The 26248-nt window shown below is 37.0% G+C and overlaps 2 protein-coding genes across 4 annotated transcripts in view; one reads left to right on the top strand and one right to left on the bottom strand.

The window, feature by feature from the left end:
• The window catches only part of LOC125238654 (adenosylhomocysteinase-like 1), a 52177-nt gene extending 47458 nt beyond the window's left edge, over positions 1 to 4719 (bottom strand). The window contains exon 1 of the mRNA XM_048146036.1: positions 4147 to 4719. Coding sequence (XP_048001993.1) covers positions 4147 to 4390 — 244 coding nt within the window. The 5' untranslated portion in view covers positions 4391 to 4719. The remainder of the gene's footprint in view (positions 1 to 4146) is intronic.
• A 345-nt stretch (positions 4720 to 5064) lies between these two features.
• On the top strand, positions 5065 to 25522 carry LOC125238653. 3 transcript variants are annotated; one of them, XM_048146035.1, is made up of 8 exons: positions 5065 to 5140; positions 11808 to 11925; positions 15812 to 15969; positions 17116 to 17219; positions 19201 to 19352; positions 20654 to 20728; positions 21817 to 21932; positions 23993 to 25522. In XM_048146035.1, the coding sequence occupies exons 2-8, from the start codon at positions 11814 to 11816 to the stop codon at positions 25133 to 25135; spliced, it is 1860 nt and encodes a 619-aa protein (XP_048001992.1). In that variant the 5' UTR covers positions 5065 to 5140; positions 11808 to 11813; the 3' UTR covers positions 25136 to 25522. The 3 variants fall into 3 exon arrangements, with proteins under 3 accessions (XP_048001992.1, XP_048001991.1, XP_048001989.1); XM_048146034.1 differs by having other exon boundaries at positions 15797 to 15969; XM_048146032.1 differs by lacking the exon at positions 5065 to 5140 and adding an exon at positions 5724 to 5835 and having other exon boundaries at positions 15797 to 15969.
• The last annotated feature ends 726 nt before the right edge of the window (positions 25523 to 26248 follow it).

Genomic DNA, 26248 nt, shown 5'->3' with positions numbered 1-26248 from the left:
ATTTTCTTGAAGCAACTTAAGGCACACGAAGTTTCTAGAACCCACAAGAATCACAAAAGGTTAAGGAAGCCAACTTTTAAACAAAGTTTGGTCAACCTTTATACAAGAAAGGTCAAGCTTAAGTAGGTACCTATAGAGTTGAGTGTCGGCAAAAATAAGCAATCATAAAAAAACACCTTTAGACTTTTAGAGTTTGTTCGGAAAGAATATAGTCGTCCAGTATAGTTTACCACCACCACACTAACCACTTATTATAAGCCGTCCTTTTTAACCCCCGACGCAAAAATGACGGGGTGTTATAACAGTTTGACGTGTGTGTCTGTTTGTCTGTCTGTGTGTGTGTCTGTCTGTAGCATCGTAGCTCCCGAAGGGATGAAACGATTTAGATTTAGATTTTTTTTTGTTTGAAATCTGAGTTAATCGGGCGTGTTCTTAGCCATGTTTCACCAAAAGCGGTCCACGATGTCGTGGGTTTTTTCAACATTTTAATTTTGTGGTTAGGTTATTCAAAAATAGCAGTTCGTCGTTTTCCAGACTTTCAAACGGCCAATTCGTGCGTTCGAAATTCAAAAATCAATCTATGTATTTAGCCATTTGACCATCAGTATCTACCTGATACTGACTGTATTAATAGTATAACGGTCAAGGCTTGCCGGTCGCATATCAGATCATGAGATCAGTCATATGACTAGGTTTAATAGGTTTGCCTAGTTTCTAACACGAATCGTAGGTTTCGTTAAGCGATGATGGCCTTATTACGGTAAATTGCCAATAACTGACCACCTTGTACTATAAAAGAACTCTGTATATTGGTAAAATGAATTTCATTTGAGGCTAACGTGGCCAGTTACGGGATTTTGGTCAGTTACTGGCAACTTACCTAGGGTTGCAAATAGATAAAAAACGGATGTTTTTTTTTTTTCAGAGTTATGAAAAAAAAACATGAAAAAAAACCGAGCATCATAGTTTTTTTCATGTAACATGAATAAATAATACGACAATAACGGTTTTTCGTGATTTGTAACGTATCAATAACAATAACGTACTCGTACATTTTAATTCGATAAACATTCAGTATACAAACGTTTATTAGGAAATCCTCGATGCGGCGTGGAGCGTGGAGAGACGATGGTAGGTATTGCCAGCAGTAAATAGCGATAACTACCAACTACAGATTTCGTAAATGTTAGTTTAATAAAACCAGAAATTAATTAAAGTCTAAAAACCGTATAAAAGTATTAACTGCAGTGCAAATTTTGAGATTTCGTACTTTCGAAAAAAAACATAGATCCACTTCAGAAAAAAAACTGTTTTTTTTTCACGGTTTTTTGTTTTTTTTTTTCAAGCCAGAAAAAACCGTTTTTTTTTTGCAACTTAATAAAAGGTAAAGAATAAAGCTTCCTAAACATATTTCTCTTAAATTATTTCCATCTTATCTTTATATGAAAACACATGAAACTAGCCAAATACCTCTTGTTCTATACCAAGATAGTAAACAAGAGAACGGCCCACACATTTCCCAGACTCGATAAATATTAGAAATGGACAGATGGACACCTTTCATCACATCTCCATGGCGCCATCTAGCCCATACCTCCCCACTTCAAAAACAGCCTATCCGCCAACTCAACCAATGGCGTATAAGACTATTCAACAAACATATCGACAAAAATATGAATATCATGAGACGTGAGACGATGAATAATTCCAGAATAATGTGTGTCGTAAATAAAACATGGCGCTCATCAAATTAAGTATTTTGAGGACGTTTTGGGGTGAAAACGCTTAACTAAATATCCCTTCACCTCCCTCCAGTTTTATGAGTAGCGACAGTCATAGAAAAATTATATGTATAGTGTGCGAGATCGAAATCAAAGGCTCAAGCTCAACCACAGGGCCAGGTACCATACCGAATCCGGGTGGTTTGACTGCTCGTCGGTACATTGAGGAATGAACATGTGGTCCCATTCGCAGGTTACATCAGCGACAAGTTTATCCTGATGCAAGATAACGCTCGACCTCATGCGGCCCGATTCACTAAGGAGTACCTGGAGGAGGTCGGCATAGGGGTTATGGATTGTCCAGCACGAAGTCCAGACCTGAACCAGTTCGAACACCTATGGGACAAACTGAAAAGAAGAGTCCAGGCCAGATTTCCCGCCCCTGAAGCCTTAGGTTTCATTTGGTATATAACACATCGCGATCTTGCTTACAGTTTTTACAGAAATTGAAGAAATGTTAAAAATGCAGGGGTGGTCCGATTTCTTTGCACCCGAGTGTATTAAAACCGATGTATACATACAGTAAGCACTCTATCCAATATCTATACTTATTCTATTAATATATGGTATGAATTTTAACTTACAGCCGAGATGTTGGTGTTGTGTGTGCAAAAACTGTTTAATACAACAAGGAACAACAATCACAGATAATTTTGAGCTCTACTTACAGTTATTTCTGTCTGTATAGGGATGACGACTACATAAAATGGCATTCTGTTTAGTCCGTCAGATCGTCCAATAATACTGAACACATATTTTTCGCTTTTTCTAACTAATTAATGACAAATACAAAGATATAGAGCATCAAAGTTCGGGAGTCGGGGCTTGTGACGTCACTTCTAAGTAAGGCTGAGCGCACACGGGTGCGACAGTTGCACGACGACATTTTTTGTCTCTGTCGTCACTATATGCGTCCAAGACAGAGACAAAAAATGTCGCCGTGCAACTGTCGCACCCGTGTGCGCTCAGCCTAAAAATTGTACCTAGGCGTGACGTCACGCGAAACTTCAACGCACTGTCGTCATTTTTCGTTTATGAGAAAAATGAAAAAATACGTGTCTAAAATTCTTTGATAATCTAACTGACGGACTAATTCGTTTTTTTTAGTCGTCTCGCCTATTGTACCTACTTATCAACTCTCAATTTAGATGGTTGCCAACTTGCCATAATCTTCAACAGGCCTTAAAACAGTGTATGTATCATTGTCAATTTCAACTATCAATTTATACCTTATATTGCAGTTACAAATGTCCATAGTCATGTAAGACTGTTTCTGTATTTTATTGTTCAGAAGAATGAATTCTAATTCAGCTAACTAAAGTATATATTACTATGTGTGGAAGATAGTTACACAAATAAAGCCAATTAAGGAGTACATGTTAACAAAGTTGCGTGAAGTTTTGCGTTTCCATTTTAATTAGAACTCTAATGATTTTCCATTAAAGTTCTAATGGAGTTTTAATGATTATACTTTTAAAAATGTATAATAGGTTTTAAGGATTTTGAATAAAGGTTTTAGAAAAATCATTAATTTATTTCTAAATACATAGATTTAGAAATCATTCATAGTATCACTCTATCAGCCTTCAGAACTCAGAACATAGGTATTAGTGTACTCTATATCAGAATAGAATCCTTATGGTTCATATCCAACCTGTATTTTATCAGAATTTCTTTTAAAATTTTGAATTTTGATGAAAAATACTTACCTCATATATTTTATACCATATACTTTTATACTTGTCATACTTTTTTTTATACTATGTTGGTGGCAAACAAGCATACGGCCGGCCAGATGGAAAGTGGTCACCGTAACCTATGGACGCCTGCAACTGAAGGAGTGTCACATGCGCATTGCCAACCTATTAGAAACGTGTACACTCCTGTTTGCTGTGTTAAGTAGTAGTCTTACTTGCTCAAGATTGGCTTTTATTTTCTGGCTAAAAAAAATAATTCTCCGTCGAGAGACTGGTGCCTAACTAAACAGGTAATTATTTACACAGGTACCATGGTGACTGACCCATTTCCTTGGGGGAAAAGGCATCTAAATTCAAAGTAGTTTAATAAACATTATGGCCATTGTGCCTAGAAAAAATATTTACATTAATATTTAAATCATAATAATACAGGAGAAGACACTATCCAAAATGAACACAATATCAGATTTTTTTGTGATCGGTATTCCTATAAAATAATGTAATTTGTGATAGGTATTCCTCTAAATCCTATAAAATTCAACTAAAACTATAAACTTCTGTTTACAATAGCAATCTTCAAAGTAAAAAGGTCAACAACACAGAAGCAATTAAATTTATTTGAATTGCTGCCAACACTACAAAAACAACAATAACTTTTTAAAACTCACCAGTATAGGACGTAGAACTGTACGAATCTGCCGAAGACGCCGACAGGGATCTGCTTCTATATCTCGCAGATTTTTTTAGGGCCCCAGACTTGACCCTGGGGCCTTCAAACTTCCCAGCAGCCGGTTCTACGGTGGAGCCCCCTCGCACTTGCCCGGGGTCCGTTACAGGGCTATCACTGGCCACATTCGCTGCAGAAACACTTTCCTTCCTATGCTGATTGGGTTCTCCATGGCCATCAGACATTTTTTATTTTTTAAAAAGTATATTTTTTTTAAAAGGTTTTTGTGACTTCTTACAAGTAGAACGGTGGGTTTGTGGGGTTTAACTATTCAATAAATAAATTATAAACGTACTAAAAAATAATATAGCTTTATGTAAGCACGTAAAATAAAAATATCAATAATAACACCACAATTTAGCCGCAACGGCGATACTTGTTTTATCCTAACGAATAAACACAAATTACGATAATAAATAAATTCTTTGGTACAATTAATAGAGTTCTTTTAAAGCTTTTTGCATTTTGGTCAAAATAAGTAATACTATATCGGAAAAATCGTTTTTCCAGCAATACTTCCGCCCGTAACACACACCCCTCCACTTCACCCCCTGAAATGACTGAAATGTCATTTTTCGATCGGCCGAAGATCCGGCAACGTAAGTTGTCCAAACCGGTATTTATCGAAGTTTCAAGTACTAGCTAACTGAACAGCTTTTATTCACTAAAATAGTTCAAGGAAAGCAATTACTCATTTGTAAGCAATATTAATTACACTTTTAACTTTACCATGATTTGATTTGATTGCTTTATAAATTATTAATTATTTTTTAACTGTGACAATTGTATAAACCGATTTATCGTAGATCGTCATAAACCGTTTCGGTACGTCACTAGTCTTACCAATATGGCAGTGATACGTATGACAACTGCAACTCCACTACACAGCTAGGAAATATAATAATAACTTATTATTTGTTCATATACTTTATTTGGTGAGTAAAACTACGAGAAATTATATTAAAAATAATATAAGTAAGCGATGGTTAGTAACAATATAGTTCGACTTTGATTTATTAAACGTGTCAGAGCTGCAAGAAAAGGTCAATTTTGAAATCTGTCGTGGTTTTTACCGGCATATATTTGCATTTACGTGAGAAATAAGGGGAACATATGTGTAGCATGTGTGTTAGAAGGGTATTAAAATAAGTGTAACGTCGAGGGGATGGTATTTTAATTGATTCTTTTGCGTATTACTTGATTTTGTGAAAAGCGATTTGATGCTTCACTCAAATCTATATAGACGTATTTCCCCAAGTCGTGTAAATTGCTGCTTTCTTTGTTCCATCCTGCTGCCTACACAGTTGTGATGGTTTTTATATACTTTCGTGACATGTTTACGTCCTAGTATGTGATATGTTGCGATTTCATTGGCATTGTTTACATATGACATTAGCCAAGGCTATTTTCTTACTAGTTGTTATTAATGTAGGCACATACGTATAAACAATCATGTTTGTGACTCATATTTTATGGTTTTAGGTAAATGATGTTCTATTGTTCTGGCTTATGTTGTATGTTAAACTGTGTACTTCAATTTCATCATTGCCAATAGCATTCTGATTTGAAAGATAAAAATATTTAAACACAAGTACCATGGTGTCATAGGTTGTTGAGATATTTACCAAGTGTAAGTGTATTAAATTTGTTTCTAATATTTCATTGAGATTGTCCGAGAGTGAGTAAACTAGGACCATTCAATTTGGGATTTCTGGGTAAAATCTGATAATGTCCAGCATTTGTTGCTCCTATCATCTAACTATTAAAGAGGACTACATAATATATGGTATTTTTATAATTTAATGTAATGATTTTATTGTGATTTTGAAATACTTATGATTATTTTACCTAATATAGTGTATGAAAGATGAATGTGACGATGTACAATTAATACAAATAAATATTCTATTCTATTCTATTCATATTTGAGTCGTCGGCAACCCGAACCCTCCTTAGAACTTGTACACTCCTTTTTGCTGTGTACTTAACACATCAAAAGGGAATGTACAAGTTTCTAATGGGGTGGCAACGCGCATGTGACCCTGTTTGAGTTGCAGGCGTCCATAGGTTACGGTGACCGCTTTACATCAGGCGGGCCGTATACTTGTTTGCCACCGACGTAGTATAAAAAAAAATATATATATATAATAAATACAGTATAAATAATTATGGTGAATAAACCATTTATCTTAGGAAAGCTCCATTATTTTCTAGTGATAAAAACATGATAAAGAATTACTTATGTCATTCTGATAATCAAGAAATTCCGCGAGATATTTACCTATAGTTGCCAAAACCCTGGCAAGAGTTGACCAAATATGGATTCCACTTTTTAAATTAATTTAATAATGTAATTTCTGGGTTCCAGGGTAATACTTAAATATAAATAAATATTATAGGACATTCTTACACAGATTGACTGAGCCCCACGGTAAGCTCAAGTCATGACAACATCGAGATTGAGGAAGTCAATAGTACACGGTTTCTGGGAATAATTCTTGACACATACTGTAATTGGAAGGATCAAGTCGAGTCTGTCTGTAAAAAGGTTGACAAATTCTGTTTCGTGTTGTGGCGACTTAAAAAAACAGTTTCCATGAAAACAGCACTCATGGCTTACCACGGATACATTGCATCTGTGTTAAGATATGGAATTATTATGTGGGGAAATTCCGTACATGCTGATCAAGCTTTTATAGCACAAAAAAAATGTGTTAGGGCTATATGTGGTGTCCGCTATAGGGAATCCTGTCAACCCCTGTTCCCTAAACTTAATATACTTCCACTGCCTTCCCTTTACATTTATGAGGCCTCGATATTTGTAAAACTAAATCCTGAACTCTTTCCTTCACAGGGGAATCTTTCCAATAGGCCCTTAAGACAATATCAAATGCCAATACCGCCACATAGCTTAGTAGTCAGGAAAAAGAGTGCATACATTATGTGCATTAGAATATTTAACAAAATTCCTGTAGCTCTAAAAACCTTGCCAATTCAAGAATTCAAACGTAAACTCTATGAAATGTTATGTAAGTGTTGTTTTTATAGTATTAATGACTTTTTAAATTATAAATTTCAATCAAAATTTTAACTTAAATTTTTATGTGTATGACATTATTTTCGCATTTTTAATTATTAGTCTATATATTCTTTTTTATTGTTTTGTAATTTCTATGACATGTTTATCCCTAATTTGTTAATAATTTTGATGTATAATTGTATTATAGCCTCATATTGTAACATTTTATAATAAGTCTCTTTATATGTAAGTTTTCTGTTATATGGTGAAACTCTATTACTATTAGTAGCGAGCCAAGCCAATATACAGTGCATGTACACCTGTATAGGTAGAATCTTGGAGATTCAAATATAAAATATTGTACCTAACACCTAATAATGTAAACCCAATATTCACATGCAAATAAATCATTCATTCATTCATTCATTCATTCATTCATTCATTCAAGATGGCTTGTGTTGCAGGTACTCAGACAACGATATATATAATATACAAATACTTATGTACATAGAAAACATCCATGACTCAGGAACAAATATCTGTGCTCATCACACAAATAAATGCCCTTACTGGGATTCGAACCCGGGACCGTGGCGTAGCAGGCAGGGTCATTACAGGCTAGGCCAGACTGGTCGTAATATGTTTAGTAAATGACTATTTATGACTGTATTTCTGTAACTCGCATGAGAGTTTCACTCGGAATAAACATTCTATACAGCCTGTTTTTATTGAATTCCGTTAACTTTAAGGGAAGGTTCTTTAGATCAAATACAATTAATTTCTCTAAGAAACAAGCGTCTTAACTTTTACAGTTATCGAGTTATTAAAAAAATGAAGATAATTACTGAACATGTGTGTGACAGCCTTTACCAATTCCCAATGTTATTTGTTTTGACATGTGCCGTCAATCACTTGTCAATAACTTGAAAGTTATTCTTAAGGGTTTATTATGTTAATTAATTTATTATGTATGAACATGATGAAAAATTTTTTTTGCGAATTTAACTAAAAGCGATATACAGGGTGGTCTGGGTGGTTCCTGATAATGAACCTAACTACGTGTCGAATCTAACGGAAACCAAAAAAACACGGTGTATACATTTCGGTATGGTTTGGGTTGACTGACTTCCCCAGTCTCATCTACCATAACTCGGCATGAGAGTTTTACTCAGAATCGTGATAACTGTGCACAGCATGTAACACAGTACTTACCACAGATCAAATAATACTAGTACAGATACCTAATCCCATACTAAAAATGGGCGCCGTCCTAAGTATTCTAGACCTGTAGGCTAAATTTAATCCACACTCAAAGAGCTAGATGGCGCCAGTAGCCACGCGTGGCCAACAAAACTCTTATCAGTATCCTACGTCGAAATAGTCATCAAACTGCAACATCTTGCGACATCTGTTTTAGCTTTCACGCACTAAACCTATAACGTCACATGGACGTTTAAAGTCGAACATTACTAGATGGCGTTGCCGTGCGGCTTGTATGTGTGCTCGCCGCGTACGTATAATATACTCGCTCTGTCCGCAACACATGCAAGCGGAATTGAATGAACGAGATCCGCGGCGCCCCACCCCGCGCCCCACGCCCCGCGCCCCGCGACCACGGCGCCGGCGACCTTGAGTTGAGAGGCCCCAGCCCCCGACCAAAGGATGCATTGATTTGTTAAAATTTAAAGCACTCTAAAGCAGGCGCGTAGTTAATTAGAAATATGGAAATGAATATTATTATGTAAGAAATACATAAGTATAATAGCTAAGAATGTACATGTAGTAAACATAATGAACAAAATGTAAAGTACGTATTTGATAAAACATTTTCGAGAGTAATATTTTTATTCATAAAATTGTGCAAACACTGCAAACTTAATTTAAACTCCGAAACTATTTATTTTCTGAAACATGGTATGAAATGTTGTCATTACGTCCTTTTAAGTTAAAATATGCTTCCCGGTACCACAACATAGTGTAATTTAAAAATACAGATATAAAATTAATACTTCGCAAATAAATTACGACTATAAACACATAAAATTATTAAAACACCAAGACCAGACAATTTAAGCCTGGCGTCCACTAGGCGCGCCGATCGAGCCTTGGTAACCCTTAGGCCGTTTTTACATTATCGTTTTTACATAAAAAAATCGTATTGTTTCTTACTACAAAAGGTCCTTTCTCATTGATAGATGTCGAAAAGTGAAAAGTAAAACCTTTGTTGAAAAATTTAGGTTTTTAGAAAAAAAAAACGTTTAAACTCTTTTTAAGTGCCAGTCTGAAAAAATATATTCAAAAATATAAAATACATAGTTAGTTGTTATACAAGAGTGCAAAGTTGTATTTTAACGGCGAGTGTGGAATTGAAAAATGTGGTTAATAAATAATTATATTTGTACAATAATAATGTTTTAAAATGCTGTTGCGCTTCGCGCGACGCAAGTGCGGCGTCGCGTCGAGGTCTAGGCCCACTCCGCCGCAAATCGGCGACCGAGCGCGCATTCGTGTGCGTTCGGAAATCCTAGCCAGTCGGCAATCGTCGCGTCTCATACTTCCATATCGATAAGGTTTGATTTCGCATGCATCGCATCGGTCGTGCATGTAGCAAATGTCGGAAGTATTTCAAAGGCAAAAATCAAAGATGGCGGCTTCAATGTATGGGATATCGGTCCTACATCCGATATCGGATCGGATAATGTGAAAACGCACTAACGGTTAATGCTTAGGCCGTTTTCACATTATCCGATCCGATATCGGGTGTCAGATCGACATCCTACATCCGATAAACGCTTCCGATAGTGTCGGATGTACAGTCAACCAATTGGAACCCTAGGCCACTCTACAACCATGTCAAAATGACAAGCAGTAAGAGGTTTCTTACAATCTGATTTATAACGTTACTATGACATAGTTCTACAGTGGCCTAGGGTTCCAATTGGTTGACTGTAGGTCCGATAAAAAGCATTGTTCCAAATCAATGAAGTATGATTTTGTATCAAAAAGTATTTAAAAAATGTTTTATATTTAATAATTATAAGCACTATATTCCAAATATTATATTGTAAAATTAAAATAACGGCATAAAAAATACTCAAGAGTGTCAGGCATAATAAATAATTTTACATTCAATTGTATCTACTAAAAGATGATAAAACTAGTATCCACAATTCGGACCGATGCATTACAAACTTTTTTTTTCAATGGAAATTGTTCAACTAATTTGAATTTCGATCATTGGCAGCTGTTTAATAGAAATAGACGACATTTTTGTCACGCACACTACTACAAACGTATACCTACATTATTAACGTACACAAACAAATATTATCGGCTGACAGCTGAATATTCTACGAACACGCGAGCGGGAGCGAGGCTGCGCGATTTTGGTGACGCAATCATAGACTAAAAAGTTAACCGCGCAGATGTGCCATTTTCATTGTTCCTACTAATGTGTTTCACCTCTAATAGATTTGCGAAATATATTTATTTCAATTTGGAAAATTATTAGGTAACTACTTACTACTTTATGAATTACGAGTATGTTACTATAATATAAAAAAAAAAGTTAATTTGTTTATTGATTGTTAACAGTTATTGAGTAAAATTGTATTTTTAGCACGCTCACTTTTTGCTGTTTTCTTTGGCCTGGTCATGAAAAAAGAGAACAATGGATGCCTATGCTTTGTCCAAAAAAACTGACCGCACTATATATATATTATTATATATAAGTATATATTTGTATTTTAAAGAAGAAGATAAATCTTCAAGAAAAGAGCGTACATCCATCTTAAAGGCCGGCAACGCACCTCCAACACCCCTGGTGTTTCGGGTGTCCATGGGCGGCAGTGATCGCTTACTTTGTATTTTTTAAGTTGTAAATAAATAAATAAATAATTTTGACAGGCGGAATATAATAATGTGTCACATCTGATGGTGGACTTACTACTCTACGCGTAAATTACCGCTTCGCGCACTCCGCGCATTTGTCAGCTTGTGCAAAGTTTCCGTCTGGCAACGTCGCCTATAGTACGTAGTACATATATCTCAATGAACGGAACGCACACAATCGCACCGTTTCGTTGGCAGTATACTGTAGATAGTGACAGCTCCATCTAGTGACAATATGCAATAAAATTTAGGTAGCTCGATACTGTCGCGCGCAGGTTGTTCACGTTGTTGCGTCATAGTCAGTAGCAATATATTACGTGATATTATTTCTTTGAAAATTTCTAAAATAATGCATTAAATTTGTGTTGTCATCGATGTTTGTATTTAATTTATAATGTACTTAATTTATGACGCTTCAAATACCTTTAAATCTATTTGATAAAAAAATAATAATCGTCAATCGTGACACTTAGCGCCATCTATGATTTCTATTTGGAAATAATTTTGCACTGTTCCGGATGAGACCCCATGGTACTTACTAAAAGTTGTACGCCTCACGGCACAACATAGTGAGACAAAAATGTATAATGAGACCTGTACTTATGTACCTAATACCTATGTTGGACAATTAAATGCTTTTTACTTTTTTTTTTTTTAATAAACATTCTAAATTCGTATATATTATGTTACAGCAGATAATGTCGACCCCGGGGCGCGGGCGCGGCTACTCGGGCCGCCACCATCTGCGGTCCCCTCGGCCCGGCGACGACGACGCGCGAGCCCTGGCAGAGCTGAGCCCTAGAGCCACAGGTAACTTACTTACAACATACTTCACTGGGCCAGAAAGGTTCAGATAGGCTACAATAATAGTTTAACACTCTTACGGTAGATGTCGCTACGGGTCCCATTGACCTTAGTAGTGGAAAATTTCGCTGGCTTGGTTGAAGTCTTGGTGGCTCAGTTGGCAGAGCGCTGGAGTATCGATCCAGCGGCCGTGAGTTCAAGTCTCACCCAAGGCAGACATTTTCCACTTTTAAATTTATTCTAAGCCTAACGGCATCGATTGCAGACGTTTCTGCTAATCAGAAGTTAAAATTTAGTTCCTACCAGTCAAATCAGCTTCTTTTTAACCCCCGACGCAAAAACGATGGGGTGTTATAAGTTTGACGTGTCTATCTGTGTGTCTGTTTGCCTGTCTGTCTGTGGCATTGTAGCTCCCGAACGGATGAACCGATTTAGATTTAGTTTTTTTTTGTCTGAAAGCTGAGTTAATCGAGAGAGTTTGAGAGGTCACCTCTTAAAGCTAGAGAGAGATAGATCTCACAGTAACCCTTATAAACACTTTTTGAGCAATCGAGTAGTGAGATCTTGGAACAAACTCCCAGAAGACGTGGTCTCAGCACAAAATGTGAATCAGTTTAAAAATAGACTAGACAAGCACATCACATCTACAACTCTGCTATGATTACTGTCACAATGATCACTGGATACAGGCTATATCAGTTCTTTAACTGCCTGCCTGCTTATTAAATAAATAAATAAATAATCGGGAGTGTTCTTACTCTTAGCCATGTTTCATGATAATCGGTCTGCTATGTCGCGGTCTGGGGTTTTCCAAAATTTTAATTTTGTGGTTAGGTATTAGGAACTATCAAAACGATTTGCTATATGAAATACTGAGGTGTGACGTCACGGTCAATTCATTTACTTTTTATTTTTAACTTTCTCTTTATGTGGTGCTTTAATTCGTGCACTGCATAAAATATTTTATGTTTTATTTCACTAATCATCTCAAAGTACCTTTACAAGAGAAAAAAAAAACAATGGGATTAAATACCCTTTTGCTCCTTTTAAAACACTATCCTTTCGAACACCGCCTCTATTTTCAAAGCTAGAAAACTCAAATACAACAGGAGCGTTCACAGGTAGTAAGCCAATTTTTAGGGTTCCGTAGTCAACTAGGAACCCTTATAGTTTCGCCATGTCTGTCCCGTCCGTCCGTTTTTTTTTTTCAACCCTAACGTGTAATATATTGTTGGATGGGTATTTAAAAATGAATAGGGGTTTTCTAAAATCATTTTTTGAAAATGTTCATATTTTTGGAAATAATCGCTCCTGAAGTTAAAAGATGTGTCTCTCCCCCCTCTAACTTTTGAACGAAAATTATTTTGAACCTGATAGGTTGGACAGTTTTTGAAAAAAAATACGGGAAACTACGGAACCCTACACTGAGCGTGGCCCGACACGCTCTTGGCCGGTTTTTTACAACGACATCTACGTTACTATTTTTGTAAACTACCGACCATGGTAATAATAACCCATCTCATTCACGCTTAACTGCTCGTATTAAGAGCGAAAGAGATAGTGAAATAACCTGTTTTCATTGCAACCTTATCACAAAGATTTAGGGTTCAACAATACTGAACTAATGTACCTGTTATTTATACTTATTACCTGTAAACTACCTGTTTTTGAAATACAATACGGACCCTCGCTATTGTGAACTTGTGCGATCAGTTGTAGTCATATGGTCGTTGATTGTGGTGTACCTATCTGTTATTTTTCTATATTTTTGTGGAAATAAATATTGTTATAAATAAAATGGGTGTTGAAAAAGTTAAGGATAGTGATTAGGGTGGAGCGAAAAAACACTTTTCTGGAATTAGCAAACCTAATAGTTATCAATCAGTGCCCCTTAGTCTATGAAGCCTTTGTGCAAATTTTCAGTTTTTTAAATCAACATCTTTTGCCTCCGCATTAGGGTTGAAATTTTGAAAATCTCATACAAACCTAAAAATTCAACTTTCAGATAAAAAAAAATTTCGGCAGTATTATGTTTAGTATATGTTATTGATACATATCATTATGACAAACTACAAAAAGTTACGAAAATAGCGTCAAGAATCGCCAAAGTTTGTCTAGTTTCAGTACATTCGCCAAAATAGCCGCTAAAATACTGAAAATTGGCAATTTTTAACGCTCTTTTCCCAATTTTTGGTAGTTTCTTGTAATAATATGTATCAATAATGTATACTGAACATAATACTGCCGAAAAACATTTTTTATCTAAAAGTTGAATTTTCAGGTTTGTATGAGATTTTCAAAATTTCAAACCTAATGCGGAGGCAGAAGATGTTGATTTAAAAAGCTGAAAATTTGCACAAAGGCTTCATACACTAAGGGGCATTGATTGATAACTATTAGGTTTGCTAATTCCAGAAAAGTGTTTTTTCGCTCCACCCTAATAGTGATATTCCTGATACAGATACCGAAGGTAATGATTTCATTTAAAAGAGGGTGGAGGTATTTTGTGTTTATAATCGTTATCAACACAAACAAGCAACGCTTCAAGTTTCATTCATTCATTTATTCAATGCAGCCATGGTATTTTACTGCTAGGGTGTAGCATTTTTATATATATAAATAGTACAACAAAACAAAAACAACATGCACTTACAGTCTTAAGTGTGGTCTCCTAGGAAGTCATGCAAAGAATATGGGCACAAATTTAGTTTGTCATAATAATGCACAGGTCTATAGTGACACACCTCGGACACTGATGGTGATCAAATTTAATATATGAAAGAGGCGCGTTCCTAACACAGTCTAAGCTCGTGTAGGTGAACGCGTACTATGCCTGTATGAGTGAAATACTGAATACGACTGTTCGCGTTTTTGACAGGCGGTAACTGTGAGGTAACCGAGCGGGGTTGGGCGGCACTTTCAGCGGGAAGCGGGAGTGGCCATACTGCATGATAGTACTCTTTAGTTAACTTGATAATGGTTAAGTTTAATATCTAGTCTAGGAAGTATTACTGACAAACTTGACAAACTAAATTTCCTTTGAAAAAAGGAACAAAGAAAACTAAACTTGTTGTTAACTATTGTTCTTTTTGTTTTCTTTTGGGGGCTATTGCTGTGTCTATGTTTGAAATATAAGATCCCTGTGTAACTTAAGCAGTAAAAAGCTGCTAAGGGATCCCTAGCTTGCATTAATAAAATACCATATCGTCACTACTTTGAAAAAATCTCGTATCTCACGCAGCTCCTCAAAGTTAAAACGCAGTAAGTCTATATGCATTCCATACATACTTACTACAATTTTCTTTTCATTGACAGACGAAGATACAAGTTTTTTAAAAAGTAGTGACGATATGTGCACTGTATTTAAATATTCACGTTTCATTTCATCGACAATCTTTACGGTTATTCTCATTTGATGTCAACCCGCATTCAAAAAATCAAAATTATCAATCAGTACATAATATTAACTTTTTAACGTCTTTGAATTTCTCTTTGAGCATGATTCTGCCGCCGCTAAAAAGGCATACGAAGCAGTCTTATTTTATATAAGAATAAATGTAGATCGCCATACAAAATTTGAACACCCATTTCACCCCCTTAGGGAATGAATTTTGAAAAATCCTTTCTTAGTGCGCCCCTAGACCTTAAAAGTAACCTAGGTGCTAGGTGCCAAATTTAGAATCTCTAGCACCAGCGGTTTGGGCTGTGCGTTGATTTAAGTCAGTCAGTCACTCAGGACTTTGCCGTTTATATATATATAGATTATACTTATGTTTTATATGCAACATATATCTGATTATGGCAGTTAAAGGGTTAAAAACAAATGAGAATCACCTATCATTCATTCATTCACTAAAATAATCGAAACAATTGAAAGCTCCCTTGTACACAGACAAGCCGGAGCCCAAACTGGAGAAAGAGAAAGAAGACGTTGAAGACAAGGAAAGAAAGAGGGAGAAGGAAGTGAAATATCATGTCAGCGGAGAAGATGAGGCGGCTTTGAAGGAGCTACTGCTTATTGAGGAACAATACACACCGCTGTTGTCTTTGGTAAGTGTTTTATGTTTATTATCTCCTTTACTTATAACTAGAGATGGGCCGAATATTCGGTAAATATTCGGTATTCGGCATATTCGGCAAGTATTTCAATGTTCGTATTCGGCCGAATAATTCGGTTACATTGCCGAATATTTACCGAATAAACAAAGTAAACAAATAGCGTAAGTTGTTTTGTAATTCATCACATAATGACATCGTATTTCTGCGTTCTAAAGAACTTACCAAAGGGAGTTAAAAATGCGTTAAAATATAAAATACAATAATTGTGTATGAAAGTAAAAATAACGTATCTTAAGAAACAAAAACCAAAATTTTCTTATGCACTAAATTATAGGAACATTAAGATAAATATGTACCCATTACCAATCATTGAAACGTTTTTAACTTTAAGTCAGGATTTAAAATATGGCTCAAGGCTCAACCGAATATATATATATATATATATATATATATATGTCGCCGCGAGATAGACTACCTGTCCTTATGTCATTAATACAATTAGACAAAGACGTGTCATCTATCTCGCGGCGACATACTCTCGCGGCCATCATGTGCTAGGCCTACTGGGCGAATCAACTTTTTCTTGCCTGTTATTGCCATGGTTATGGTCCCCTGAATCACGCTGGTTTTATGCAAGATTATGCTACTTAAACTATGCAAACATGCATTTCTCTGGTGTTGATAAGCCCTTTCCTTAATTTGCCACCTACAAACATGGACTACATGCATGCTTGCATAATTTCAGTAGCATAATTTTGTATAAAACCAGCGTGACTCGGGGGACCGTAACCATGGCAAAAACAGGCAATAAAAACTTGATACACCCACCAACATTGTGACACCGACTTTGAAAGAGCTGCTGTTGATTAAGGAGTAATATATTCTGCAGGTCCCTGCCCTGCCCAATGTCCTTTTAAGAGGACAGAGATATTTTTGTACTTTTAAGCTGAGTTTAGACCAGCAAGTTATTGCTGCAAGTTTGAGATGCAACTATAGGTAAGAGTAAGTGGCAAATAAATATCTGCGTCTCTTTCTTGTATATACTTCTGTTTCAAAACTTGCACCAATAACAATTGCTCGTCTAAACTTGACTTTAGATAAACTTAGTCGAATTACACATTTATTTTTATTTTTCAGCTGGAACAGTTCTCGCCGGGCGAGGATGGTATTGCATTCAACAGAAAACTGAAGAACTTCGAGACTACGGTATCCAGCATATGCCCTGATGAAGCTCGCTTGCAGTAAGTCTACCTACTTTAGTACAACAATATTTATGAAGTTAAGACGATACAGGAGGGGTCAATTCTCTATACAAACGCTCTCGACTATTTCCTCCCTGGTTTTTGAAGGTATAGCAAATCTGTGTCGGACCATTTTGATTTTTTTGATATTATTTTAAAAGACGCTAGAGCTCATCAAAAATTTTCAAAAACGGCCTAATTGATTATGGCGCAAAAAAGGTGTGGTATTCAAAATTGGTAACAATTAGCCAAAAAAATCCGACACAGATTATTTCATTGTTATTCAGATTCTCAAATTTCGTTACGATTGATTAAGTTTTGAAGGAGGAAACAGTCGAGAGCGGAACCTCGATTTTAAACATTTTCCATTTTAGCATTTCGCTGTTGTTTTCATTGTTATTTAATATTAAGAGAAACAAAAATAAAATCAAGTTCTAACAAACTGATACGTTTATTCTACTTGATCAAAATCAATTTTTAAATCGTCTAAAAAGGCAACCGGTGCATCAATCACTTCTTGATGCCTAGCCCAAAACAAAAAAAAATAGATTACGCTGGCAACAAGTGCACAGCTTCCGACAGTGCGACGGCCTTGTACATGTCGGCGGCAGATCGAAGAATCCGGCAGAACACGAGATTCCTAGGCATATCGTGAAAAGCCGCCAAATCATGAATTGGCTTAGTAACATTCGCCATATCGTTCAAAACTCACCGTTTAACGATTTGTCCAGTGACGTTTAAACAGATCGTGAAATTCCTAGACATATTATGAAACGCCGCCATTTCATGATTTCACCAAGTAAAGCCCGCAAGTGGCATTTAAGCAGATCATGTGATTCGTAGGCACATCATGATACGCCGCCATATCATTCAATACTTAAGTACAGTGTCCAAAATTGAAGTAAAAATGCAATAAACATAATAAGTACTGTATTTAATTAAATAATTTGTATTTTACAAATGAAATGTAACGAGACTTACTGTTTTTTGACATTGTGCACAGAATCCTTGTGACTCACATAAAATAAATGGAGCTGAGGCTCAAAAGCTTCTTTTGCACTTCTATTTTCCATGATGACACTATTTTCGGTGCTAAAATCGTTTTGTTGAGCGCCGCCATAGCATGCGCTGCATACGCAGCGCCACCAATAGCCAAGAAAGAAACTATTCTACGAAGTGCCCGCTATATAGCTAGGAATATCGACGAATGCGTTGCTCTAATCGATCTGCCGTATTGTTTATCAGGCATATCGTGATACGCCTGGCCAACTTTTAGGCAATTCATGATTTGGCGGCGTTTCACGATATGCCTAGGAATCTCGTGTTCTGCCGGATTCTTCGATCTGCCGCCGACATATACACGAGCAGGTCGAACACAAACTGTTGAATAACTTTTTCCCGGTTGATACATAAGGGAAAATTACATATTTAGAAAAGTGAGATTTAATTCTCTGTTTTAAAGCTAGTTTGGTCTCTGTACACGAAAGCTCATAAAGCGGGTCAAAAACGCCCAATCTTATACTTTTAAACGAGCAATTCTTGTATATTTATTTATTTATATATACCGACGATCTCGGAAACCGCTCTAACGATTTCGCTGAAATTTGTTATGTGTGTAAAAATCGATCTAGCGTAGCCTTAGATCCCGGAAAACGCGAATTTTCGAGTTTTCATGAGTTTTTCTTTCGCGTTAGTAAACGTAAAATATGGTCGTTAATTTCGCCGCGCGCGCATCGATTCCGCTTAGCTCAGTCGTACGAGGTCGGTCTAATGTACGCAGATAGATCGTAGGTGTCAGGGTTTCGAATCCCGGCCAGAAATTAAGTTTTTGTTTTTTGTTTTTTTTTTGTTTTTGTATTTATAAGAGTTTTTTTTTATCTAAAGACGTGATATATTAAAATAGAACCGAGCGAAGCTCGGTCGCCCAGATATTGACCTTTACATGTGATACGTTCAACTAACCTCTATCCTATCTTTACAGGCAAGCTTTCGGCACATTCCGCGCGGCGGCGCTGCTGTCGGCCGTCACGTCGCGCAAGCTGGCCGCCGTGGGCGCCTCCTTCACGAGGCAGTCGCGCCAACAGTTACTGCGCGGAGCCCTACTCAATGTGGTCATGCAAGGAACTTTCTCAAGTAAGGTTTCATTAAATATGGTAGAACGTTCTTAGACAGATTGACTGAAGCTTGTGTTGTGGGTACTTAGACAACGACATCGACATGTATTAAATTAAATACATAGAAACCATCCATGATCATCCCACAAATAAATGCTAGGGTGGAGCGAAAAAACACTTTTCTGGAATTAGCAAACCTAATAGTTATCAATCAATGCCCCTTAGTCTATGAAGCCTTTGTGCAAATTTTCAGCTTTTTAAATCAACATCTGCCTCCGCATTAGGGTTGAAATTTTGAAAATCTCATACTGTAAAAGTTTAGTTCAACTAAACTCCTGTACGTATTAAGCTGACTTGTAACCATTGTTATAGATAAATATTTCATTTCATTTCATTACAAACCTAAAAATTCAACTTTCAGATAAAAAAAAAATTTCGGTACATATCATTATGAGAAACTACAAAAAATTGCGAAAATAGCGTCAAGAATCGCCAAAGTTTGTCTAGTTTCAGTACATTCGCCAAAATAGCCGCTAAAATACTGAAAATAATTTGGCGATTTTTAACGCTATTTTCGCAATTTTTGGTAGTTTCTTGTAATAATATGTATCAATAATGTATACTGAACATAATACTGCCGAAAAACATTTTTTATCTAAAATTTGAATTTTCAGGTTTGTATGAGATTTTCAAAATTTCAAACCTAATGCGGAGGCAGAAGATGTTGATTTAAAAAGCTGAAAATTTGCACAAAGGCTTCATAGACTAAGGAGCATTGATTGATAACTATTAGGTTTGCTAATTCCAGAAAAGTGTTTTTTCGCTCCACCCTATTAAATGCCCTTGCCAGAGTTCGAACCCGCTAGACTGGCCATGAATGACTTGATAAAGATATAATGGAATAGAATATTATTTTATTGTATAACTGTACATTGTATAGATATTTTTTTTTTTTGACAAACCTCACATAGCAGTGATGGCTCAAGTGATCATAATTAGATTTTTAAAAGTACAGATGGTGTTTTTTTTACGCACTAGTGCGAGAAGTGGTTCATTATATGCCAGGTCGAAACTTCGGATGGCCATCTGTACTGAAAAACGTCGTACGATACATGTGCGAAAAGGAAATTCGTAACTCGTGTCGATTTAAAACACTCCCTTCGGTCGTGTTTTAATTTATCGCCACTCGTTTCGAACTTACTTTTTTTCGCACTTGTATCGTAATGTACTATTTTTTATATAAGGTATCCCAATCCTGGGAATTTTTTTTTACTAACGTTTAAATATGTAAATAAATTATGAAATTGTTTTTGTTTACAGAACTGGACGTATTGGAGAGAGCGAATCCCCTATTCCTCATAAATGCCGCTAACCTCATGGGCGATTATTTCGCAGGTAATTTTAGGATAAGAAAAATCAAACATTGAATAATCTCATCGGTGAACACTTATTGCTTTTATAGGTACAATTAACCCATTGAAAATGGCATAAACATTTGTTTCATTGCATATTAATTGTATACATAATGGTTACAGTGTCGGGGACCAGTTGAAACAGAACAATAAAATCTATAAATATCTATGCTATATCATTAAAAGCGTTTTAAAGGCTTTTTAACTTATTAACGGGTATGCTTGATTCAAGATTCAATAGTTTATTCATGGTAAACACATAAATTATTTACATAAGTAATTCATAATTACAAAAAACCAGCCAAGATCGTGTCGGGCCACGCTCAGTGTAGGGTTCCGTAGTTTTCCGTATTTTTCTCAAAAACTACTGAACCCATCAAGATCAAAACAATTTTCCTAGAAAGTCTTTATAAAGTTCTACTTTTGTGTTTTTTTTTTATATTTTTTAAACATATGGTTCAAAAGTTAGAGGGGGGGGGACACACTTTTTTTCCTGTAGGGATAGCGATTATTTCCGAAAATATTAGTATTATCAAAAAACGATTTTAGTAAACCCTTATTCATTTTTAAATACCTATCCAACAATATGTGATACGTGTGATACGTTGGGGTTGGAATGAAAAAAAAATATCAGTCCCCACTTTACATGTAGGGGGGGTACCCTAACAAAACATTTTCTTCCACTTTTTATTTTACCACTTTGTCGGCGTGCTTGATATACATATTGGTACCAAATATTCAGCTTTCTAGTGCTAACGGTTACTGAGATTATCCGCGGACGGACGGACGGACAGACAGACATGGCGAAACTATAAGGGTTCCTAGTTGACTACGGAACCCTAAAAAATAAGGCATAAATTCTGACCCAGGGGCCAGCGCTGATCTTCCGGCGAGACCGGTTTGTGGCCACGAACGCAGCTGTGCGGAGTGTGCGGCCTGCCCTTCCGAGATATCTGAACGCGCCCACAGTTGCGAGGCGGTGATCAGCGCCATCTGGTTGCCTAAATTAAATTGATATGAACCAATCAAACTACGTCAATTTTACTATTTTTTTTTATTGTCTCATTGCAGAAGCGCGTCTATGCAACGGTAATAAGGTACACATCCTGGCGGGTCCACTGCTACAGTACATGAAGGCTCTACTCGCGAGCGATGATATTCGCGCACACCGCAGTCTTGCTACACAGGTAAATTTACTTTTACAAAGTATTTTCAAGGTACTTTACAATACTGAAATTACTGAAACGTCTAAAACACACTTAATGCCACAGTAGAAAAGGCACGAAATTAAAAAAAAATCACATTCAGAATTTCACACCTACCATCAAAGGCAACATTGCCTTTTATGACATCTTTGCCCTGTGGCATATAAAACTTACCATATGGCAAAGTTGCCGCAAGTCGCCTCGTTTGTGACAATTGTGACCTTTTTCTACTGACAAAATCACTGCCAGAGTATATATGATGGTATTGCAAAGGCTCATCTATTCAACAGCAAGAAGGTCCACATACTGGCTGGACCTTTACTTCAGTAAATGAAAGCTCTACTCGCAAGCGATATTTGCGCACACCAGTCTTGCTACACAGGTAATATTACTATCTTATACAGAAATGTATAATTATTACAATGGTTATAAACTGAAATAAATACCATACACTAAAGAAAAAGCGATCAAGCACACTGGTGGCGAAGTGGGGAATCGAACCCGGGTGTCCAGCTATCGCGGCTGACGTGCTAAACCGCCACACCACCTCGACCGCTATTACAATCGTTTTTCAACATTTAGCCGTATTCTGCAAGATGCCGAGTTGTTTTCTCGATGAAGTTTGATTCTGTATTAAAAATCGTTCAATATCAAGTATCAACTCGCTGTTAATATTGATCCTCTAAGTCCGCTAGTGGGACATCTGCTGAAATGCTGCCTCTTAGTTCCACGAATATAATATTGCAAATCCCGAAACCTAGTTCAGTCACCGGCATAAACAAGTGATGATTTCTGTACCTTGTCGCTTTTAATTGTTTGACAACACAGAACACCCCACTAGAAGCCAAATGCAAGCGATATTGTTCGAGACGCAAATCACCAATCCTTGCGGGGTGAGGCGGGCGCGCACGGTGCTGCCATTGGTCGTTTCAAATAATGGCGCGCCTTTATGATTAGCAGTAGGGATGGGAATGGGACATGTCTATTATAGACAATGGTACCGGTACCAGTACTGTGGTGAATTTGTTTTGCAACAAATTATAATATTATAATTAAATTATAATAAGGCCTAGTTACCCTTCGGGTTGGAAGGTCAGATGGCAGTCGCTTTCATAAAACTAGTGCCTACGCCAAATCTTGGTAGTAGTTTCCAAAGCGGACCCCAGGCTCCCATGAGCCGTGGCGAATGCCGATGCCGGGATAACGCAAGGAGGATGATAATTGTGATAGCATCTCAATAAAAATCATTCTAGTAACTAATAACTAAACTGTGCATTTTTACTTACGTTTACTAAGTTAAATAACCAACTAAATATTCTAAACTAATCAATGAACTAAATACCACTACAGACTCTACAGATTCTAGATAATTATTCACTATTACAAATCTGCTTTCTTTTATATTTCATAAAATGGTAGCACATGGTACGAACGGCAGTACGAAGTTCCCGCAACAGACATAAACTAACATGGCCCCATGCCTAGTCGTTTACGTGAAAGGGATAGCATATCACATTGTTAACTCGGTAAAGAGGGATGGACGCGCCTCGGCGCCGCTCAGCACAACCATATTGACCAGTATAAATGAACTCCGCGGACAATAAACAATATTCAACAAAATAATTAATTTGACTTAACTGTGGAATGTTGTTCCATCTTTTTTACATGTAGAAGTGTTAGAAGACTTGCCACACCACTTTATGCTGTAAGAGACCATTGTTTGCAACCAAAATTGATTATTTAAGATTTTTTCCCGAGCGGACACGGACACTGTTAGCGGGTCGTATACTTGGGCGCTACTGATCGGTGTCGCACGCGTTCAAACTTTTATAAACCTGATTTGTCGTATGCTTGGTGACCGCGAGTCGCCCTGTAAGGGCCATCTTGTTGTATTGATCTGTGTTTGACAATTTCGTATGAGATTTCAAACAAGACGTTAATATGACAAGGTACAGAAATCATTACATATTTATGCCGGTGACTGTTCCAAAAAAAAACTTAAATGAACAATCTGTCTTATTGTCGTATCTTTTTATTTTCAGTTAATGCAGAATGGCCGAGAACTCCTCTCAGTGTTATCCCAAGAGTTGGACGAGCTCTCCATCTCCATCCGTCTGCGTCTGCTGTCCCCGCCGCCCACCAGCATCATCTGGCTGCTGCTCTCCGCAGACCTCTGCCTCAACAAGTTCCTCCCTCTGCCCAACACGCTGCAGCAGTTCTACGCTGCACACCTCGACCTCGCCTCCGAGGACAACTACAGCGAAGTCAGCTACGGCTCGTGGAAGAAAAGCCCCGAGAAAGAAGAGTACAACCAAGCCAATGTCAGCTCTGACTTGAGCGATAAAGTCTCCCAAAACATCTCACAAATAAGCCTTGACGGAGACGGAGAAATGAAACCCAAACTCAGGCCTATCCTAGGTGCTGGTGCCGGACTGTTGAGACAGGAACAAGCGTTATCCGTCAGCCAAGACAACTTCGATACGTGGACTAGCAAAAACAGTCTTAGCAAGAGATACGACTTGAACTCTTGGCGGCAAGCCGAGGAGGAAAAGAAAGAGGAAGAACCTGTGTTCAATCCTACCGTTCTGCCCCCGAATCTACAACAGAACTACCCGGTTACTGTCCCGGATTACCCACCACCTAATGTCCCTAATGTCCCGAATGTGAACAGATTCAACAACTATATGCAGGAGAATTACCCCAACTACTTACAGCAAGGCGACGGGACGTACATACAAAACTCATACACAGGAAACACCAATTTCAACTCTCAAGGAGACGGTTTCGTTCAGCAGTTCCCAAACGACCGACCGGCTCCCGAGAGAGTCAATAATGAAGTACAAAAAACTAGCGCCAGACGCCCTGTCGAAAATTGGAGAAAAGAAAAACCAGAGGTTGAAGATCCGAACAGGAACAGACAGAGAAACTGGACTAGACAGCGCTCTAAAGATAACATAAATGATGAAAACATACCCGAGCCTGAAAAGGAAGAGAGATACCGGTCAAACTCTAGAAACTCTCGAGATAAAGTCCCCGGGAGATTCCGTCGGAACAGCACGGAGAACCAAGACGGAGTTGTGAGCGGAACGGGCAAGACTCCACCGCGGAGGCATGTCTCCGATGTGCCCAGGAGTCAGAAATATTGGGACCACGACGATAGATGTGACAAGGACTATAGCAGTTAGTGATTGACTAATATAAAATGATAATAGTAAAATTTTAAGTGACTGAAATTCATGTGGTGTTGCCGTAGCCAAGATTTCTGATGTTTCCTGTGAAAGCAATTGGTATGTGACCCCATTAGTTTAATCATATTAATTCCGTAAATTAATGAGTGTAAAAGGCAGGAGAGAAAGTTTCTTGGACACAAGGGGATTTTGTACATTAAAATTAGATGGCGTCGTCATATTACAAATAACAATTTATTATTTTCCCGTTCCCTGAATAAAAAATAATGATTTATACATTGTCACTGTTTTGAACCCAAAATATTATGTTGTTTATATGCTATTTTCAATGGGTGTGAGACACTGGTCCCACCGCGAGCTAGTAAGCTATGAGCTATCGGCTATAAAAACGGACAAAAGGTAAGCACTCCCGTGCAAATAAAAGAGACATGGCGATTTTGATAGGTCACCGCTGGGCGAGTAACTATAAACATCGCCGTGTCTCTTTCATTTACACGGGAGTGATTATCTTTTGTTCGTTTTTATAGCCGATAGCTCATAGATTACTAGGTCGCGGTGGGACCAGTGCCTAAGGCTGTAAGCTTGTAAAAATAAGAGACAATGCCTCAAAAATATTAAGTGACAACTTTGCCCGACGACGAAGCAAATATTGTGCTACATTCTTTTAACTTTTTGATGTTGTCACCAGCGAATGTATGGTGTAATCTGAAATCTGAATATGAATTGTTCACAATATAGAATGGTGACAAATAGTAACAATTTATGAAAGCGAAAGCGATAGATCCATTTATCTTAAATTAATCAAGTTAATAAGGTAAATTAAATTAATGAACTGGTTGCTAAAATAATACTAATTTTGTTTAATGTTACAAAAAACGGATTTAAAGCTCAAGTCCAAAAGTAGTCCATATTATATTCTTAATAAAAAAAACTGTTTAAGTAAATGAGATAATCAATTGGGCTGTTGTTTTTACTACAGCTGTCTTATTAAGTATATGATATGCATGTCTTTATTTTTCATATTTAACATCAGTTGAACAGCAAAATTTAGTTTAAACATTGACATAAGACGTTTTTAAAGGTACATCCTGTCTGTTACCCAATTTATAT

The sequence above is a fragment of the Leguminivora glycinivorella genome, chromosome 24 (genome assembly GCF_023078275.1).
Source record: "Leguminivora glycinivorella isolate SPB_JAAS2020 chromosome 24, LegGlyc_1.1, whole genome shotgun sequence".
Classification (NCBI taxonomy): Eukaryota; Metazoa; Arthropoda; class Insecta; order Lepidoptera; family Tortricidae; genus Leguminivora; species Leguminivora glycinivorella.
This window is presented reverse-complemented; position numbering and strand designations above follow the sequence as displayed.

Excerpts from the sequence above, each read along its gene's own strand:
- LOC125238653 (XM_048146034.1), top strand. The coding sequence starts at position 11,814 with ATGTCGACCCCGGGGCGCGGGCGCGGCTACTCGGGCCGCCACCATCTG. Across the intron at positions 17,220-19,200 it reads CCTGATGAAGCTCGCTTGCA|GCAAGCTTTCGGCACATTCC; the intron begins GTAAGTCTACCT and ends CTATCTTTACAG. Across the intron at positions 21,933-23,992 it reads ACCGCAGTCTTGCTACACAG|TTAATGCAGAATGGCCGAGA; the intron begins GTAAATTTACTT and ends TTTTATTTTCAG.